Consider the following 15,872-nt stretch of genomic DNA (forward strand, 5'->3'; position numbering starts at 1 on the left):
TGTAAGGTATGTCTACAGAGCAAACAAAGGCAAAGTAGAGGCAGTTGCAAGGAATCTCATGGGCTTAGCTTGTATTGGTCTAGGGTCCTTCTCCCATCTTCGTTGAAACAGAGGCCTAGGCACTCAGGAATTGAGAGAGGAACCTAAGACTGCTGACCCTGGGGACTTGTCTGATCCAGGACCCTCCCAATGCCCCTGTAAGACCACACTGTTCCTAAATCTTGCTTGGGTGTTCATGACCTCCCCAAACTCTGTGAGATCCTCAACCTCTGCCTCCCCTTTCAATTCTGAGGAAGAAAAGGTCGCCTTGTTTGGCAAGTAGTGACAGAGGATAAAAGGTCAGGAATACATATTGGGCCAATTGAGCCCAGAATTGAGCCAAACTCAACCAACCCAGCAAAGACTGTGATATCCAAAGTGTTTGGTTCCATGCTGGTCATGACTCTAGGGCTCAAAGACTCTTCAATAATGTCAGCAAGTCCCAAATTATAAATGGGTTGAGTTCTGAAAGTTTATAGACCCTCCTTAATAATAATGTTCTAAGTGGTAAGTAAACTGTCAGGCCAACACAAAGACTTACTAAGCCCTCACCTACAGTAAGCCATTAGTAATAGCACTGGCCTGCGGGCTGGGGCTTGGTCCCTGGGGCCATGTGGAGGAAGAGGAAAGGGCAAGGAAGAAAATTTCTTCTCTGCTCCCTGAAAGCAAGGGCAGCCAGAGAACGTTTTCTTCGACGTTGTCTCATTTCCCTTTGTCATCTTTCTCCCATGTCCCAGACACCTCCCTCCCAGGTGTTCCAGAAATTCAGTGCCTTCTATCTTAAGCCTACCCAGCAAGGAACCACTTGAAGGACTGCTTAATGCTCTCAAATTACTTACTTTTACACAAAATCCATTCCTCCTGCAGGGCTGACCTGAGCTAGGTATCAGAGAGAAAGCTGAGTGTGCGCTCACTCACACAAAGGCGAGGATGACACGTTCTTGGAGGCACTACAGTTTTAAAGTGGGTGTTTTCTTAGTTCATAAATTTCTAACTGGCGACATTTCAGCAAATTTACCAAAAGAAAATAAGATATTTTCAGGTCCCCTTTAGGGAGAGAGAGATAAAGGGAAGACAAAGGTCGTTTGCAAGTCCCAGACTGCCTTTACTCCTGTCTTTCCCCCTCCCAGCCTCTCCCATCCTCTCATTTTCCGAAGACCCCCGTCACTGAGCACAGCCAGCTTTTCTCTCCTCCCCACCCTGTGGGGACCTGTGCAGCTGAGCCCAGCTTTCCCATTTTCTCTGTTTACTCAGTTAGTGCCTCCAAGTACCACACAGTGATCATTTATTTTACTTTTTACATAGGTTTTTGGAAGAATATTAGTGATTAGAGAGAGTTATGCAAACAATGAAACAGGGTTGAAGAGAGGTTGTGGTTACTCTGGCAGGAGCGCCAGACTCTGGACGAGGCCCCTCGGCAAGCTGACCTCCTCGGCTGGCAAGATCCTTTCGGGCAGGGGCCCAGGCCCAACACCTGGCTTTCTCACCCTTCCCGGTGGCCTCACACAGTTGGTGCTTAGTGAAAGTGCTGTTAACCAGACTGCCAGACACCCACATTTCCACAGCAACTGGTTTACCTTTATGCAAATGTGCATATTCCATTGTTTTAAACCTTTACATTAAAACCAGTTAAGTGGCATTAATGATAACAAATAATACTTTTTGTTTGTTATAAGAACTTAGGTTTGCTCCTTTCTGACTTGAACTTAGCCAAGCCTGAAGAGTTCATTTTTCTGAAAAGTAAGTTACAAAGAGTAATAAGGTTCAGATTTGGAGGACTGCGAAACTTGCGATTTAGGGTATGGAAAGAGGTCTTGGAAATTAACTCAGGACCAGATTCTATGAAGTTACATGAGGGCACCAAGTACCCTGAGATCTGTTTACCTTGAACACGCTGGGAACTTGAAGCTTTGGTGATGGGACTCCAATCAAAAAATCAATAATCACCATTGTGAAGATTGTAAGGAAAACAGCAAAGTCACTCACCATGGAGCGTACCTGGCATGCAAAAGGATTAGAAAAGTGTTTGAGTAGGTTGTATGGAGTAGAAAAGAATTTAATACTGTGAAAGTTTTAAAAATCCTTAGAAGAATGCTTTAATTTTATACTTGAATTAATGCAAGCATATTTAAACAAAAGAATATGTTAACACGCTCAAGTTAATACTTCCGCCAAAACCCTGCAATGGTTCCTCATTTCACTGATTTAAAAACCCAGAAAGGCTTGCGGGCCTGTGAGGCCCACACACACTGGCATCATCGCCTCTCTGACCCCAGCGCCTAACGCTCTCCTGCGTGCTCACTCTGCTCCAGCACGCAGACCTCCTTGTTGTTTCCTAACCATGCCAGACTCACTCCCACCTCAGGGTCTTGTACTTGCTCATCCCTCTACCTCGAATGTTTTTTCTCCAGCAATTCCTGGGTCACTCCCTTACCTCCTTTAGGCTCGCTCAAATGTCTCCTCCATTAAGATCTTCTTTGGTGACCCTACTTACAATCGGTCGCCTCCCTCCACCCCAGCATTTCCTATACTCCTTTCCTGCATTATTTTTCTCCATAGCACCTACCACCATTTTGTTCCTCGGAGGACTACCCCACTATATACTTTAGTGTAGCTTTGATAAAATACAATGCCTCTGAAATGCTCAGTGCCTGCCTTAACCTGAACTTCCAACAGAGACAGAGCAAACTGCATTCCAGACGTGTTTAGTATCACTAATACCTGAACCTGACTGCTTTCCTCTGAAAGCTGAGCTTCCTAGCTCCCGCTCCCTGGTTTTGTTAGTTCTCCTCTGAACGTTACATAAATCCTCTGAACACGTAGCAGTCCCCACCGTGCAGCCCATCTGACTATCCTGGAGCCCAGCAGCTCTTCTCTCCTCTGAACTCCTATGGCTCTTACATCCCAGGCCGGCATCCAACTCCTTCCTACTGTCTCAAATGGACCTGGCTGTTTCATGTTTCCCTCCTTATCCGATGGCAGAGACCCGCTGTACACTTGTTTTGCATCCCCCACAGCACTCAACCCAGACCTGGGCAAGCAATCAGTCCACGACTGCCACTTGTTCACTATCTGCCAGACTGCAAACAATGACCGGAGCTTATTTAGTATGTGTCTCCCTGAACTGCTGCGCGGGCTCAAAGAAGTCTAAGAACATGGTTTAGTCGTGTGTGTGTGTGTACAGTGAATATGCAACCCACTGAGCCCGCTACCCATTCATACATCCTGCTCTGCAAACGGGCCTGATTGAAAACCATTTCCTCCTGATTTGAGCTCCTTTTCAAAGCAATGGCCCCTTCAGCTACTCCACACTTGGCCTATAATTCCGCCCTACCATAACCGGTCACAACGACCAGTGCCACCTGCATCAGGGAAAGGTTACTGAGGCTTCAAACAGCGTGCACACCAGGTCAGGAGCATCTTCACTGCTGCAGGCAATGTGACCGGTGACTTCATAAGCTTTTACAAGAGCCATCCCTGGGAGGAGACTCTGGGGTCCCCTACATATCTGAAGTGATCATCCCAGTTCACTACATTAAGGAGCCAGCTGTAGATATTGCATTCTGTAATAAAACTGAACAGCATTCTAGAAATGAAACGTAGTAACTTTTAGAGACTACTACTCCACCTTAAACGCACCTAGCACTTTTAAATCAAAAAGCGTTTATGTGTCAACTTCTCATCCCGCACCACACTCCCATGAAAGAGTCTGCTGGACACCAGCAGAAGAGACGCTACCACGTGGCTCTTCGGGACATTCAGAGCTCTCCACCTGCCACTTTACTCCACAAGCAGCATGGAGACTGAGCACAGGCTCTGTTATATTAGAATTCTAGCACGAAAGGAATGTGTGAACATACTACTTACTCTGGTTGGGAAATAGCGGCTTGTCTTAAATGTCTTTAAGGTGCTCGAGAGGATGAAGGTGGTAAAGAAGAGAATGCAGGACCAGAAGAGCACGTCAGGAGTATAAGGTCCGTGGTGGCTGCACGCGGACCCTGTGAACTCTCCATGCATCTCCTGGCATTCCTGGGAGAACAAACACACTGGGTAACGAACGGCAGGTGGGAGGGAGTGACTAGCTGCTGCCTTTGAGCCCGCCACTCACTGCCATCCCCCAGCTGCTGGAGAGCACAAGCTGCCAGCAGCACGAGGCTCCACACAGCTGTGGGGCCCTAGTGTACACAGTCCCCTTCCAGGTAGGGTAACTACTTATGGTCCTAACTAAAGCGCTTTTAAAATGAGTCCAGAACTGTCTCCAGCAAACACGAGGTTCTGGGAGGGCCCTAGCAGTCTGTATTATTTACATTACAGAAGGTGTAACTAATTGGAGTGTTCTTCAAGTTCCATAAAACCTGGATCTGCCCCCAACCCCGCCCGCTTTCATCCCCACGTATCCCCAGTGCAGGGTCACTGGGTAGGGTGTGGCTATTGCATGAGGGAGCGAAAAGGGAGATAATCTTTTCTCTTTATGTACCAGGGAATTTTGAAAGGGAAAAAAGTCAGTAAGAATAGTTAAAAAATAAAAATAGAAAAGCTTTATTTCTATAAATGCCAGAGCTTGCTAACGGGCCACCCACTTCCACCGAGATGACCCCTGCAGTCCCCACGCTCAGCCATCGGGCTGCTCCAGACTTACAGTAACGGTCAGGTTAGCCCAGTGGACGTCTGCGGTCACGATGCTGTGGTCCTTCCAATACTGCAGTGTGTGGTTGTTTGGATTCTCTGGGACGGTGCACCTACAGCTGAGAGGCAAGAAAGAGTCCTGAGGCAAGCAGCCAGCTATTCGATTAAATACGTTTAGCCATGACTGGGCTAAAGGTTCTATCGTCAGAGCCTGCCCTGCTTCTCATGTGCCCACTTCAGATCCCTGAGGTCGGTCCTCTGGGTTGAGGCCCATCTGTGGGCCTGACCACACCCTGATTTTTCAGTCAGTCATTGATAAAGATGGACTCAAATCAGTATGTGGGTCTTGGGTTAAATTGTACTGACAACCAAACTTAGTATCTGATGCACCCAGAATGAGCCTTGGTGGTTTCTTACTTAGTTTCTATCTCGTAGGCTTGTCTCATGAAACTCAAGCTACATAGGAAGGAAGACAAGATACTCTATTAAGTTCCCAACAGCTCCTTCTAAATCTGGACATCTTGCTCCTTATAACCCTGTCCCATTCTTGCTCTAAAATGCAGAGTCTCCTGGAATTCTTATATAAGCTCTTCCTGACACTGCATCAACCCTGATAATCCACTGCCTTGGCCCTTCCCTGCCTTCCCAGGCCTCTTCTCCCATCTACACCAGACCAGACCTGTCCCACTGGCCACCACACTGCCTCCCAGCCCCAGCATGCTTCATGCCTGAACTGGCTCCCCATATACTCAGCCAACATAACCATTCCCACCAAGTTAGTTTCATCTATGAATTTAATGAGCATACCTTCTAAGGATATAGCATGAACAAAATTAAAATTAAAAAAGATCTCAACAGTTTCTAAAACAGGAGGAAATGAACAAAGTGAAGTAATAGGGAAAGCTATAAAGTCTTACACTGAGGTATTAAAAAATCAATTCTAAACTTGGAAGCAACAGAGCTGTCCCACAGCAGGAGAATGGAGGTACTGTAGTATATCTACACGATGGACTATTATTCAGCACCAAGAAGAATAAACCTAAGGGTCCTCCAGTGGATGACTGGATAAAGAAGATGTGCTATGTGTATGCAATGGAATACTACTCAGCCGTAAGAAAGGGTGAAATCCTGTCATTGGGACGGCGTGGATTGATCTTGAGAGTATTATGCTAAGTGAAGTAAGTCAGACAGGAAGCACCATATGAACAAACAAACTCATAGACACAGAGAACAGTAAGGCGGTTACCTGAAAAAGATAGCGGTGGGGGAGAACGAAGAGGGTTAAGGGACTCAAACAAAGGGTGGGGCAAAAGCAGGTTTATAGTTGTTCTTATGGAAAATAATAATTTAAAAATAATGACACAAGAATAAACTGTGTTCCGTGTACTCACAACTGCAAACCTACTTTTGCTCCACCCTGGATATGGTGACGAAAGGAGACGGGGCTTCGGGCGGGAGGACGCACGCAGGCGGCGCGTTACAGGGCCGTGCACTTGAGATATGTAAGTGTGCTAACTGAAGGGGACTCTGCACATTCAGAATACTGTCTGCAAACTTATTTGCCCACACTAGCAGAGGTAGTAAAGACAATCCTTGATGAATTCACAACACATTAAAGAAAAAATACACACTGAAAAAAATAAAAAAGGTGTATTTTAAGAAGCATTGTAAAAAAAAGAAAAATATATATAATTATGAACAAACGTAATCCCAATAAATTAATTTAAAGAATAATGAATTTTTAAAATATAAATAAATAAAAAGAAACGAACTATCGAGCCAAAACACATAGAAGGCCTGTAAGTGCATATTACTAAATGAACGGAGCCCATCTGAAAGCCCGATGTTAAGTACTGCGATTCCGACCACATGGTGTCGAAAAGGTGCAACAGTGGAGTCGGCACAAGATCAGTGGTTGCCAGGGGTTGGGCTGGTGGGGTATGATAATAAGCAGGCAAAGCACAGAGGGTCTTCAGGGCAGTGAAACTAGTCTGTGTGATACTATAATGATGCATGTGTCACTCACTACACATTCATCAAAACCCACAGAATGCACAACAGCCAGAGTGAAACCTAATGTAAACTCTGGACTCTGGGTGACGACGATGTGTCCGTGCAGGTTCACTGATCACAACAAATGCACCACTCCGGTGTGGGATGTTGACAGTGGGGAAGCTGTACACATGGGGGGCAGAGGGCACATGGGAGCTCTGTACTTCCTACTCAGTTTTGCTGAGAACCTAAAACTGCTCTAAAAAGAGTATCTATTAAAAAATCAGTTCCGGCCCTGACTGCTATGACTCAGTGGATTGAGTGTGGGCTGCAAACCAAAGGGTTGTAGGTTTGATTCCCAGTCAGGGCACGTGCCTGGGTTGCAGGCCATTTCCCCAGTGGGGGGGCGCATGAGACGCAGCCACACGTTGATGTTTCTCTCCTTCTCTTTCTATTTCTATTCCCCTCTCTCTAAAACTAAATAAATAAAATCTTTTAAATAAAAAAGAATCAGTTCCACACACATTAACATAAAATCATTTAAAGACTTGAAAAGTTCTAGTTTCACATTAGCTCCATATGAACTGACAGTAGAATGCAACTAAGAAAAATATCATTTGAGCTTTACTAACAAAGAGTTAACAGTATTCAGCTCCAAAGTCTGCTCAGTCTGGGGTTGGACGGTTTTGTCTGTCTTCTCCCATTGCACATAAGCCTCATGAGAACAGGTCCTTTGTCTGTCATTGTGACAGGCAAAGTGCATGTTTGTCTGTCACTGTGACAGGTCCTTTGTATTGTCACTGTGTTTCCAGGGCCTAAAACAGGGCTGGCACAGAGCAGATGATCAGCAAATATTTGTTAGATAAATAAATGAGGTAAATAATAGAAAAGGTCAAAGAACGAGCCTTACTCCAATGCCAATTGGCAATCAGCCAGACTTCAGGAAGCACATACTCTAATGGTTGTCATTTTGTAACAAAACAATTCTTTGATCCTGATAAATTTTGTTTAAACTCTGCTTCTGGGGGGTTGATGAGTAATAATAACTAGGACCTATAAAAGTGTGTCTGTTGCTGGCTAGCAGACACCTCCGTGCAGTGTGCTCTTTCTGCTCGGGTTGTTTCGGGCTAAAGCTGGTCACCTCACAACCAGACCCTCTGCGTCGGAACTGCACAGGCAGAGGGCTGGACCTTCACGCACAGGGCTCACGGAGGAGGGTCTAGTCACGATTTCGAGAATCCCGTTCCAGAGAAGATGCGCTGTGTAGGACCAGAGTCTCTTTGATGGTTGCAAACACAGACACAGCTGAGCCAAACTATGTTGAACACATGAAGAAAACAGTCTCTTTAGTTGAAATCTAGGTAAATAAATAGATTTCGAGATAAAAATCTTGGTAACATGGTCCCAGGGTCTCACAAGTCCTTACAAAATGAAGTTCTTCCCAACAACTAACCTGAATTCTCCCTGCTACACTTGCAGACTATTTTGTCTCAATGCCTGGAACCAAAAGACATATTTGGGAAGCATTTCTCAAGTCCCATCTGAGTTTTGCTCTTAGTCCGTCCTCTCTGGCATCAATTTTGACTGTTCTCCTTTGGCAGCCCCCGAAGTCTCCACATCCATATTTGAGCTCTGCTCCCCAGAGGGCCAAGGCAGTTCCTTAACAGAAGCTGTAAGCACTGCCTGGCACACGACATCAGCCATTAAACTCAGGCCATTTGCTCAATATAAACAAACAAACAAACCAGCAAAGATCAGCAGAAAGCATACTTACTAATACAGGCTGAGGTGGTCCAGCTGGCTGTGCATATGGATGGGGTAGGTCTCTGCCAGGTGAATCAGCTTTTCTATTGCTTCATAGATGAAAATAATGCAAATGAGGGAGGCAAATGCTTCTTCAGTGAAGCGGGTAATGTAGCAGACAAGGGAACTGGCATCGGTTGCCACGAGGACAACACACAGGAAGGCAGTCCACAGTCCGATGCAAGCACGCAAGGAGAGGTATGAAAGAGCGTAGTCTCTGAAACAAGACCAAGGTTCACCAAAAAACACGGACGGTGGCAGTAAGAGACAAAGGGTCAAAAATGTGACTTCACCTCCTACTACCTGCACCAGCATTACAACCTGGTTCTCTTTAATTCTGCCTGCACTTCACTTTTCAATGCTGCCCCGGGACAGCTGTGACAAAGATTTGCTTCACGGGTGGCATTTGCTAAACAAGGACATAGAAAGTGGGGAACTGCGCCCCCCCAACATTTCTGCCATTACTGCCCAATGTGATCAAGATCTCATTCTTGCAATTAAGAAAAAAGAGCTGGCTAGCCCTTGTTCTATGTGCTCCTACTTCTACTACAAAATGAAAAAAGTCTATTAAAAAATCAGTTCTAGGAAAAGTAGAGAGATGAGGGCATTGCTGAGCACCCACCACCAGCAACCAAAATATGAAAGGGTAAGAAGGCCAAATTAAAAACTGACTTGAAACGGAAATGGAGGAGTTTGAATTAGCTAAGGAGAGTTTTCTTAAAGATAAAAAGTCAAGATTTCAATCAATGCTCAGGGACATTTTAATAAAGCTCTTTAAGATGAGGAGATCTGCTGTTTTAGGTATGGTACCACCTAGAGGCAGAACCACACACCGAACAATGTTCCTTCTTCAGGCTCTTACCAGCCAGAACGGTATTAGCCTGCATGCACTCGGCTGGGACCCTGGCATTCAACCCTAACAACACAATAACACATCCCACTAGAGTTTTCAGAAAACCAGATGTCTTACTTGCAGAATTTGAACAAGATCTTTTCAAACACAAGCACTGGCCCAGTGCTTCCCAGGATAGTGAGAGCCTGTCCCGCAAACAAGGAATAGGCGATCCCAGTCATGGAGGCTCCGAACAAGGATTCGATTGCACTCTGAGGGGAAAAAACACATCACTGAGCCCACAGCCCATCTGTAATGAGTAGTGCGAGCTTATGTACATTCCCGACTTAGCCCTCATGTGCACCCTGACAAGCTGTTTGCTTGGTTCATCTCAGCAAGAGGGATGTGTACACACTGTCTAATACTCCTGTAAATGGTATCCCTTTGATAATTCAGTAGCCCAAATCCATCCACATATAGTTCCTTAACTAAGTCCCGTTCTGCAGTGACTCAGGCCACTATTTAAATAATATAGAGAAAGCACACTGATACCATTCACTCTAAGAGATATCATACAGAATCACCTTAAATCTTATTTTCAAATGACATTAATAGATCATTTCCCATCCTTGGAGTAATGGGCAATTCAACTGGACAATCCACTACTGAAATGGAGATTCAGGCAGAAGCGAGTCTGCTCTAAGGGAAGAGCATACCACACTGGGTTGCTGTGTGGTATGAAGTCGGAACACCACAGCAATTCAACGGAGAGATCCCGGTCTCCCTGGTCCTAGCCCAGGAACTTCTCCCCCAGGGAACTTGGCTGCCATCCCAATATTTTAAGTCTTCTTTGGGACATTTAGAGTGGTTAAAAGTTCTTACTATGCGTCCTTCTGTGGCTTCTCCAAGTAATCCCCCAAAGGTGATGACAGGTGACATGCAGGCACAGTACAGGAACAGAAAGGAGGCCAAACACTGCAAGCTGAGTGCATCCCGGTAGTCGCTCCAGTACCAGGGGGCCTTCCGCTTGATGTCCAGCACCAAGCCCCCAAATAGCCTGTGAACACATGGCAGACAGGCCTCTGGCACAGGCCCTCTTTCACAGGAGCATAACAACAGCACGCATTTAAAAGCAGTTCGAGCCCTGACTGGCGTGGCTCAGTGGGTTGGGCACCGTCCCACAAAGCAAAACGTCACCAGTTCGATTCCCAGTCAGGGTACACGCCTGGGTTGTGGACCTAGTTCCCAGTTGGGGCTTGCATGAGAGGCAACCGACTGATGTTTCCCACACATTGGTTGCCTCTTGCATGCCCCCTACTGAGTATCTGACCCACAACCCAGGCATGTGCCCTGAACGGGAATCAAACCAGCAACCCTTTGGTTCGCAGGCCAGCACTCAGTCTACTGAGCCACACCAGCCAGGGCTAAATAAAATGTTTAAAAAAAATAAAAGCACTTCAGATGTACTCTATACTAAGATAATACTTTGGCTTCAATTTGACTCCCAAGTATAAGAGACTTGCCTGGGATCAGCCAAGATTCTGTTTGCAACCGAGAGCATGAATTTGAGTGATTAGCCAAAGCATAAAAAGAATTCATTTAGGTGTGCATATTACCCATTCAAAAGAAAGTTCCAAAAACTTAACATGAAATTAAGTATCAGCTCCAAGCTCTGAGCTGTTAGGAGGAAAGGCGCAAAACTAATTCAAGGTATTAAAACTGTTAGTTTCATTACATCTTTCTAGAAAATATGCGTCTTTCGCATGCACTTTCCTACTCTGAACAACTACCCACCTTACTCTTAAGAAATTAGCATAATAATTCATTCATGCAGTTGCCAAGCAGTGGCAGATACTTTGTGCCAGGCACTGTGCCAGGTACTGGAGAAGCAGCAGTGAGCAAGACAAACTAGCCCTTCTCTCCAGGACCAAAGGTCTAGTGCAGGAGTCAGGCAGCACAGAACAGGGAGAGGCATTTCAGCAGGGACTCAAAGAGTGGCCCGGGAGTTAGCCTGATGAGGCAGAGGGGCTAGCACGGATGAAACCTAGAAGTGAGAGCACACGGCAGGTTCGAGGTGCTGAAAGACATACGGCTGGAAAACACAGTGTGAGAGACAAATACCAATAGCCGAGGCTAGAGCAGCTAGAAAAGCTGAGGCACAAAAAACCTTGGAAACTGTTTTAAGGAATTAGAACGCTATCCCAATGGTATATCAAGTCACTGAAGGATTGCACACAGGGGTGCGACATAATTAAGCCTGCATTCTGGAAGGATCACTCGGGTGTGGGTGTAAGGAATGGAACATGGGGCAAGACCAGGGGCGGTGGATTGGGGTGAGGAGAAGTAAACAGATTCAGGGGCTAATCAGGAGTTAGAATGAACAGGACCTGGGGGCAAGACTCGAGGACTCCTCGGCACTGAGGGACAGATCAAGTGCAAGATATCCGACACCCAGGATTAGCAGTGTTCCCACACTGAGTCACTTCTAAGAGGGGAGTAACTGTACCACGGTGAAAGTTGTTAGGTAAATGACAAAAAGAGCCATTCAGCATTCTACAGGACAATTTGCCTGGTTTCTTCTATAAATCAATGGGATAGAAAAAAAGGAGGGAGCGCTGCAATAGAATGGAAACATAATAACGAAATGCAAACCTTGATTGGATCCTATGTCAAACAAATTAACTCTAAAAAGACGTTACTAAGACAATCACAAAAAGTTGCATATGGACTGAGCAATATAAAATGTAAAGAATTATTGTTGCCCTGGCTGGGTGGCTCAGTTGGTTGGAGCATTGTCTCGTACACCAAAAGGTGGCAAGTTCTATTCCCAGTCAGAGCACATGCCTAGGTTGTGGGCTCAGTCCCCAGTCAGGGTACACACAGGAGGCAACGGATCGATGTTTCTCACATCGATGTTTCTCATTCTCATTCTCTCTCTCTCTCTCTCTCCCTTTTTCTCTCTCTAAAAAACATCAATAAACATATCCTCAGGTGATGATTTTAAAAAGTATTAAAAAAAGAATAATTGTTAATTTTGTTAGATTTAATAATGGCATGATAGCTGTTTTTAAAAATGTCCTTACCAAACGAAGATATATACTGAAGTAGTTACAAGTAAAATGGCATGCTACTGGTGATTTGGTTTAAAATAATCTAGAAAACATAAAACAAAACAATTAAGTGGTAAAGCGAAGTTGGCAAAATGTTGATAACTGTTGATGGGCACATGGTGGGGTTCATTATACTATCCTTTTTCTTCTTTTTTATATGTTTGAAATTTTCTACAATAAAAAGCTTTAAAAAACAATCTCTCATGAAAGGAGGTTCGGCCAGCCCTTCATTCCTTCCTTTCTTTTCTTACTTTCCTCTCTCCCTCCCTCCTTCCCTCCCTTTCTGCCTGCCGGCCTGCCTTCCTTCCTTCCTCTTTTTAGGAGCCTGGAGGTGTACCGCAAGGTCTGGGACCTGTGTGCCAGGAGAGAAGGCACAACAAGGCTCCTCCATTCAAAAGCTCTCTCTCCTCTGGTGAGGTACAATGAGTATGCAGGTGGACACAGGGCAAACACTGTATGATAATCCCCACTTGCTATTTCCCTCTGGTTTGGGTGGACAGAGTTGGGATTCACCCTTTCTCAACTTAGAGCAGTAACATCCCAGCCTGGATCTGGGCTCAGGGGAGAGAAGCAGAGCCAGCCTTGTGACCTGCTTTGGTTTCAGCCTGCCTGGCCAAAAGGAGCTAAGGAAGGAGCTATCTACAGAGTCTAACCCAGAGCACAGGAAAGAGATCCACCTCAGGGATTGGGACTGAGGCTCCGGTTTGTAATAAAGTGTTTTTGTCTTGCTTTATTCTCTGGGTAAATAGCCCCTTAAAAAACTTACAGGCAGCTGCAATTAGTCTGGGGCAAGATTCTAGTGTTTCTGGGTCCTTAGCCAACATAGCATCTTAGTACCATGTGAATATCACCTCTCAATCACCAACAGCCTTCCTCTGAATGGTATTATTCTGAGAGAAAAATCTCCTTCTGCAGGAATGAGCCTCACCCCACCGAGGCAGCCTGAGGCGCTGACGTGATTGGTCCGCCCTTAGGGAGGCGTGTCTGTGAGTAACAGACAGAAGATTTATGTGAAATGGCTTTATGAGAAGCCACAGAAAGGGAGGACATCTGTCTGCCTATCAGTAATTAAAATGGGAGAGAAACGATCTGAGGCTCTGATTGGTGGTATAACTACAAATTAATAAAATAATTTCTGAACACTGTTTATGGAGTCAACCACATACCTCACTCATACATAAAATCGGACCATAATTGCACATCTACCACAGATATCAATCAGACATGGATGCTTTTTTTTTTCTTTCAGATTCTAGACTTCCTTTACCTTTCAATACGATCCTTAATGTTCACATTGGCAGGGGAGCAGGCTTACATAAATATGAATTTAAGCTCGATGCAAGAAAGGACTTACCTGTGTAGAGGGTCACTAGGATCTGGAGCACTGACTTAGGGAGCCCTTCTCTGGGGCAGGCGGGGGAGTGGGGGGCTTTAGGGACAGGACAGCCATCCATTTGTCTGCTGTGCTTTGGAAGAAACCTGCATGAAGTACGGGGGTAGGGGGATCATCGAGATAGCAGGTCCTGATTCTTTTTTTTGTTAACCCTTCCCAAAAGTGGCATCCACACTTAAGTACATAAATCCACCTTGGAAACCCCCTTTCCAGAGTCTCTTCTCTGCTGTGAAGTGTCTGGCCTAGGAACAGTCTGATCAGACTTTCCTTCTGTTATGTGCAAAAATGCACAGGCGTCACTGCCCACGTCAACATCAGGGAGCTCTAAGGCGCTGTCTGAGCCCTGGCTCGGGGATCAGATAACACAAAGCTCAGAGTCCTCTGTTCACCTTTGTCTCCTTTCCCTCCATCTTAGAGTCTGCCTGCACTCCCACACCTTCAAACACCTTTCCATCCAACAAGGGTGCTATGCCCTAAGTCTCCAAGTTTTGCCCCAGGTTCTGTACCACCTCAAAGAAACATAACTAATGGTGTAAAGAATTACAAAACCCAGGCCAAGGTAAGTTTAGTCTGTTCAGTCCAGGAGGGTCCAGAAAGTTCTAGGATGTCCATCTGCAGAGGAAGGTTCACATTTGCCCCCTACATAAACTGAGCTTGGGAAAGGGGCCAGAGTTGGCATGGAACTATAGTCCCTGATACAGGCATTAGGTCACCCAGCTTAAAAGGCTGCAATGAGAGGAAGGCCAAGTGTCTTGAGGCCTTTTACAAAGGGCCCTGAGGAAAACCGCAGGAGCTTAGGAAGAGAAAGCATCTCCCACACCAAGCAAAATAGGCTCTGAGCCCAGATAACCCTTCCTCTTTCAGCTCTGCCAATTCCAGAAGTTACAATGTGGCGTGGGAAAATTCCTCAAACCCCATTTCATTTTGTGAGTGAAGTAATTTGGGGTTGGTGTTTAAACATGTGATGGTCCTAGCTATATGGGATTTTCTTTTGGGATGTCAGGCGCCATTTCTGAGATTCTGTAACTACTGAAATCCAGTGTAATGGTCTCCTAAACCCCCATATGGAACCAATTATAAGTTACTTCCCCCTCAAAAGGCCTGGGGTCCTAGTTTATTCTCCTCCCCCTGCCACTAACAGAAACCCGAAGGCTCGCCACTGCATGGGTGATCTGTTCGGGGGCACCCTGATGCCCTCATTTCTTCCACTTTTGAACTCTAAGTCCCGGGGTGCCAACACTCTATACATTCAAAAGATTCATCACAACTCTGAAACACTATCAAATTCATACCCCACGGCCCTTCCCCTTAAATACCACCACCTAAAAACAAACAAGCAAACAAAACACCACCAGCCCCTCTAAGACTGTCTCAACCCCAGAACCTACTCTAAGGACAGATGCTTCCCTTGAACTGCCTCTCAACACTAGGCCTCCCCACCAAACTTGGAAGTCTCCCCACTTAAAAGAAAATGTTAAACCTACTCTTAGAGGTTGCTCCCTCTTTTCAGCGACCCCTTCCATCAAAGAAAGGGCTCCTCCTTGCTCCGGCGATCCCTCCCCAGAACAGGCTTACCCTTCCCCATCCTCAATCCATCCCTCCGACCAGGAGACAAACTCCCCTGTCAGGACACTGCAGTGAAGTGTCATTCTCTCCTGCTCCTCAGCCTCCTCTCATTTCCTCTCCCCAAATTTCCAAAAATGGGAAAGTAAATGGCCTTTATAATTCAAAAGAAAAAAAAATTGGGGGCAGGGAAGAAAAAAAATAAAGCAAAAGCAAGAGAGTAGAAAATGTTAAAAGCTTCTTTCCATGTCTGAGTCTTGCCCTGAGAACCTCTGCCCAGCAGATCATTCCAAGATAAGCACAGCTCACAGAGCCAGAACCACCATCTCAGCCTGCTCTCGTGATCAACCCAAAGTATCTTCCGCTTTACTGCCTTCCCACCTGGCAGATAAAACCTCCTAGCCTGGGAACCTGCTTCCCTCACCTTCCACAGTGAACCTCCTTCTTGGACATCACTCCTTAAAATCTTGGCCTAGAAGAGTGGATTACCTATCTGAGACACACACCAAAAATG

At 45.7% G+C, this 15,872-nt stretch overlaps 1 protein-coding gene across 3 annotated transcripts in view; it reads right to left on the reverse strand.

Annotated features, from left to right (window-relative positions):
- Window positions 1-15,872, reverse strand: part of SLC4A8 (solute carrier family 4 member 8) — a 74,637-nt gene that overhangs the window by 23,337 nt on the left and 35,428 nt on the right. For all 3 annotated transcript variants that reach the window (XM_053921480.2, XM_053921479.2, XM_053921481.2), the window contains 6 exons: window positions 10,175-10,349; window positions 9,431-9,564; window positions 8,432-8,677; window positions 4,679-4,784; window positions 3,907-4,068; window positions 1,924-2,037 (listed from right to left, as the gene is read on the reverse strand). In XM_053921480.2, the coding sequence (XP_053777455.1) occupies window positions 1,924-2,037; window positions 3,907-4,068; window positions 4,679-4,784; window positions 8,432-8,677; window positions 9,431-9,564; window positions 10,175-10,349 (937 nt within the window). The remainder of the gene's footprint in view (window positions 1-1,923; window positions 2,038-3,906; window positions 4,069-4,678; window positions 4,785-8,431; window positions 8,678-9,430; window positions 9,565-10,174; window positions 10,350-15,872) is intronic.

The sequence above is a fragment of the Desmodus rotundus genome, chromosome 3 (genome assembly GCF_022682495.2).
Source record: "Desmodus rotundus isolate HL8 chromosome 3, HLdesRot8A.1, whole genome shotgun sequence".
In the NCBI taxonomy this organism is placed as follows: domain Eukaryota; kingdom Metazoa; phylum Chordata; class Mammalia; order Chiroptera; family Phyllostomidae; genus Desmodus; species Desmodus rotundus.